Raw genomic sequence first — 5322 nt, 5'->3', positions numbered from 1 at the left:
TGCTTCTTTCCTCACTGTCTTCACATCAAGCCATTGGGCCAATTCTATTTTCAGTAAATGTTTGACAGCTTTTTACTTAATAACAGTCTCAGCACTTTTATTAAGCATGCAAGACTAACAAAACTTTGGCAATGCATAAGTGTAACACAGTGACAAGAGAGAGCTTTTACAATTAAGTCTTCTAATACTGCCTTCACAGTGTGGAAATTGTGCTACATCCACCAAAAGAGGGCCCCGTCTACTCAAATATTTTAGTACTTCACCCCAGGAACAAACTCCTTTGCATTTGGATTCAGATTGCTCTTGACCTGGAAAATAAGTACATAAAAAAGCAAGTTCATTAACAGATAAGCTTCAGATACTCAGAAGCATTCAACCAGATCCACATGCAAAAACATCTTCCAAAAATATAAGACAAAGGCAAGAATTCAGATTGTAAGGTCAAACTTAAGTAAAAAAAAAAAAAAATCCACAGCAGGGAAAGGAGGAACCAGATGTAAGCTACGTATATTATACCAAATTTTATCAACTTTCTAAAGAGAAAGTAGAAATTGAAATTAAATTTGCTTAAGTGTAATCAGAAACTCACTAACTTCACATCAACTAAAGGAGTGTCTCAGAACACAGAATTCTGTTCATTTAACTATGATACTTGACTTGCTATTTAAACAGTTTCATACTATGCAAAAATACTAAACAAGTGTTGAAATGATGATAAAAGTGATTGGGGAATGATTTACGGATTAATTTTACTTTATGATGCTCCTTGAAAATATGGAGTTGTCTTTCTACAACTGCTGTATTCTAATTCCCACAAAATATGGAGTTGTCTTTCTACAACTGCTGTATTCTAATTCCCACAGGTAGCATGGCATATAAGAGGAAAAGAAAACTGCATGGCGAGTCAGAAGGCCTAAGTTGGAATCCCAGCTCTGCTAACTAACTTCTTATATAGGCCTGGATAAGTCACTCTCTGGGACTTTATTTTTGCATCAGTTAGGGGAAGACTGGGCCAAAGCCTCTAAGAGCCTGAGAGACTTGTACCACCATTATTTTGTATTTCTAAATCTTTACTTTCCTAAGCAGATGTGTCAGCATATAGGGAATAGCTGGAAATTTTCCTCTACCATATCTCTGAATGCAAGTTGATCAAGAAAGAAAGAAACCAGGATGATTCCAGGGCCTGAAATGGTAGGCATGCTGGCAGGATTTTAGATTGAATCTGAGCCCCCAATATCACTTACTTCAAGACTAAAGCATATTAAACAACATGTTGGAGCAATAATTTAAGTTTCATAATTTATATACAACCATTCCCTTCTCTCAAGGGAAATATATCTAAACTTTAAAGTCTGAGGTTTAAATTTAAAAAGCAGTGTTCTTGAATGTCCAATCTTTTGGCAGCTACAAAAGAATGAGAAGGAATTAACCTCAAATAGACTGAGTCAAACAAACCAGTTTCTAGACAATGGGAAGATACTGGGTCCAGTTAAAGTTATACATTATGCCCAGCAAAGGGCTTCCCTCCGCAGAGCAACCAGGATTATTTGTGGAGTGCCTAATGTAGCCATAAGCAAGCATATCCCAACAGACTATTCAGATCATGTATCTGCTTAATTGGGTTAGTGTCATTTACTGCAACAAAAGCTATACCACAAGTAAATTTCAGTGTTCTCTATACAGCCCTTTAGAAAAATGGTTTCCAAATGCCTGATAGGGCAGGCTGGCAGTATCCTCTGGGAGTGCTTTTAAAAAATTAACATGGCTAGATGACTGATTCTGCAGGTCTGGGATGTTGCTGAGAAAATTTTTGTAATGCTTCATAGGTAATTATGACGTACAGCCAGGTTAGGAAATCACTGCACAGTGAACAGAAGACAACTGCAAAAATTACTTCAGAGTCTAGGGGTAAATTCCAGAGAACCATCTTGTAGAAGCAACTAGACAGATTGTCCATATGGAAAGAAAGTTTAACATTCTGACTTTAAATTATTTTATCTTCATTTTAGCAAAGGAATCATTAGGTTTTACTCTAGTACTGATGCTTAGTTATCAAAATTCGTGAAAAAACTTTTCACTACAAATAAACCATCAGCAATGAGACACTGAGAATAGCTAAAAATATAAAAAGATTTGTGTTCCTTTTCTGCCAAGAGCATGTAAAAGTCCTTATCACAGTTCCAAATGGAGTTAGGGTAACTCAATGAAAATCCTGGGTCAGGAAAAAAAATCTCAAATTTTATCTTTCAGAAAAAATTTGTAATTTCACCAAATATTTAAGACAATTAAAGAGCAAAACCTCTCCATCAAGCTACTTTTGCATAGGCAAGTCACATGAACATCCTGTGTACTCCCTTCTGAATTAATGCTTTAAGACATTTCCTAGGGCAACATAGTTATCATTAACTAAAAGCAGTGGCAAGAAGTCTGTTAGTAGCCTCAGGCTAGCTCCAGAGTGTTGCCAGAAGTCACTCCTTATCATAAGTAAGACCAGGAGGCCTCTGCTTCCATAGTAAGAAGCAGCAGAATTTCTGAAGGGGAAGAGATGTAGAACTCTTCTTAAACAGATGGTTGCTAGCTTTTCCACTTATGGGAGAGATGAGCTAGGTTTTAAAAAGATGAAAAAATAACTCTTTACCACAAGATCTTCCAGGGAAGAGCCATCACTGATAACAAGGTCATTAAATTGGTCTTGGATTTGGTCCATAGTTTGTGGGAGATCTCGAGCTGGAATAAACCACTCATGTTCCTCTTCTTCTTCCAGCATTTCTTGGAAACAGCGTTCAATAAATTCTTCTTCCCATAACTCCTCTTCTATCTGGATTTATAATAAATAAAGGGTAATTTATAGCATACTTGGTAAGATGACATCACTAGAAAAGGCTTAAAGAATCTTGAACTAAACCATTTAAAAACATAATGTCATACCTTCCTCCTTTGCTTCTATGCTAAGGAAAAAAAAAATCTTTTCCATAAGACCTGGAAAGATCTGTTTAGGGTTTTGCCATGTCTTTACTTGTCACAGCAGAATATTCTTTTTTTCCACTGAGGGTGTCGGGGAAGAAGTAACAAAGAAGTGTTCTCATGGAGGAATGTGTATCAGAATTACCTATGATACTTCTAAAACTATACAAACCCTAAACCCACTCAAAAATGACTGGAAAAAAAAATCTTTGGGTAGGACTTCCCTGGTGGCACAGTGGTTAAGAATCCACCTGCCAATGCAGGGGACATGGGTTTGAGCCCTGGTCCGGGAAGATCCCACATGCCACGGAGCAACTAAGCCTGTGCGCCACAACTACTAAGCCTGCACTCTAGAGCACGTAAGCCACAACTACTGAGCCCTCGCACCACAACTACTGACATCCGCACACCTAGAGCCCATGCTCCGCAACAGGAGAAGCCACCTCAATGAGAACCCCGCAAACCGCAACAAAGAGTAGTCCCTGCTCACCACAACTAGAAAAAGCCCTCATGCAGCAACGAAGACCCAACACAGCCAAAATTAAAAAAAAAAAAAAAAAATTATTTGGAGGGCAGGGTCAGCAACTAAACATTCTCACTGAAATAAGACTACATTGCTTTACTCTTGAATATATATAACTGGATATGGTGAAATCAAGCTGGCTACTAATTATCAAAGCCAGGATCAGAGAGAAGCTAGATGAAAGGTAGAAACAGATACCAGAAATATGGGAATAAAAGACATCTATCAATGTATGAGAGTTCTCTAAAAAAAACAGTGGTGTCAGATTTTGAGGCTGATCAGAATGAGAACCTTACATGAAAAACAGTACAATCTGTACCCCAGTACCTGTGCCTATCTGCTCCTGATTCCAGCTCTCTTGACTTTCACTGCAATAGAACAATCTGACTGGTGTAAGGCAGTGGTTTCCAAACCTAATTGCTCACTGGAACCACCTGGGAGCTTTTAAAAAACACGTTTCCCAGGCTCCACCCTAAATCCTTCTGAATCAGAATCTCTGAGTGGGACCCCGAAAAAAGCTCCCTAGGTTATTTCAATGAGCAGTTAAACTTGGTAGTAATCAGCATCCAACTAAAATAGGAGTGGCGGCACATAAATCCATGTATTTCATATATAAGGGACCAGGTGAAAAATGCATTTCAGGGAAAACTACATTTATATTATTTGACAGCTGTCATAGGCTATAATAAAAGAGCATGTTTATACACAAAACTAACTTGTCTGTTGAATTCCTCTTCATTTTCCATCCACATGTACTCTGCAAATGGATTGTCATCTTCATGAGAATGACCATTAATAATCACATCTTCATTGATGATGCTTGGGCTAGTACTGCTGCGACTTGGATCTTTCATGGTTGGTGTTAGATACAGTTTTTAACCTTAAAAGAAGAACAATACAGTTAATCTAGTCAGTCATTCTTTCAGTTCTTAGTGAGCATCTATTATTACCAGCCATCATGATTAGGTATTAGATGTACATGATATATTAATGCACATGATAAACACAGCAATTGGAAAGCTTTGTTTTTCTCCTAAATGATTTTAATGTTTAAGAAACAGCTGAGAATAGCCTAGATTCATCTAATGTTTTCTAATAACAGTAAACAAAGGCAATCAATTGCTTAAAGGAATCCCCAAACCATCCATTTTTTTTTTTAATTGGATGTTCTGTGCTTTATAAAACAAGCATGGTTTGGAAGACTTAAGTCATCAAGAGACTTTATGAAAAGCAAATTCTACTTTTTAAAATTGTCATTAAAAAGCCCAGAGACTGGAAGTGAAAACTAACAAACTTTTAATAACTCCTAGTTCCTTAGTCACGAGGTATAGCTCTGGCTCTCTCGACTTCATAGCCCATTCTCTATTTGCTTTATCTTTGGGTCCATGTTGAGTTCCTCCATATCTGGATTTTCCCACTGTACAGTAAGTATCAGGCATCTAATCTCATACAGTAGATCTGGTTTCTTATACTCTACTCAATAGGTGATAACATGATCTAACCTAGCTGATATGTTGCAGGCTAAAAGTTCGAAGCATAAAGTTTCAGATTCTACAAGTCTACCAATTCGCTGACTCTAAAATTGCTAAAAAGTGGGTTTACATAAAGCAAGAGTCACTTGTACATAAATCCAAACATTAGTGTGACTTGTGCCAAAGGAAGGAAATAGCATACCTAATAGAGTTAAAAAAAAAAAAAAACTTCTTCAGGCCTTCTTAAACTTATAATCAAATAAAATACTAAAACCAAAATCTCCTACTAGAAATAGTTTTTTTCTTTGGGTAAGGTTCAGGGAAAGACTTGCTCTATGTATGTTGCCTGGCCCTTTACATTCA

General features: G+C 37.1%; 1 protein-coding gene across 1 annotated transcript; it reads right to left on the bottom strand.

Annotated features, from left to right (window-relative positions):
* Nucleotides 1-242: 242 nt before the first annotated feature.
* On the bottom strand, nt 243-4341 carry PAIP2 (poly(A) binding protein interacting protein 2). The gene is given in 3 exon segments (XM_007461435.1): nt 243-308; nt 2639-2818; nt 4204-4341. Coding segments are annotated over 3 exon segments (384 nt in total).
* Between the last annotated feature and the right edge of the window lie 981 nt (nt 4342-5322).

This window comes from Lipotes vexillifer, unplaced genomic scaffold (genome assembly GCF_000442215.2).
Source record: "Lipotes vexillifer unplaced genomic scaffold, Lipotes_vexillifer_v1.1 scaffold217, whole genome shotgun sequence".
NCBI lineage: Eukaryota > Metazoa > Chordata > Mammalia > Artiodactyla > Lipotidae > Lipotes > Lipotes vexillifer.
Note: the sequence above shows the minus strand (reverse complement) of the source record. Positions and strands in the feature narration are given on the sequence as shown.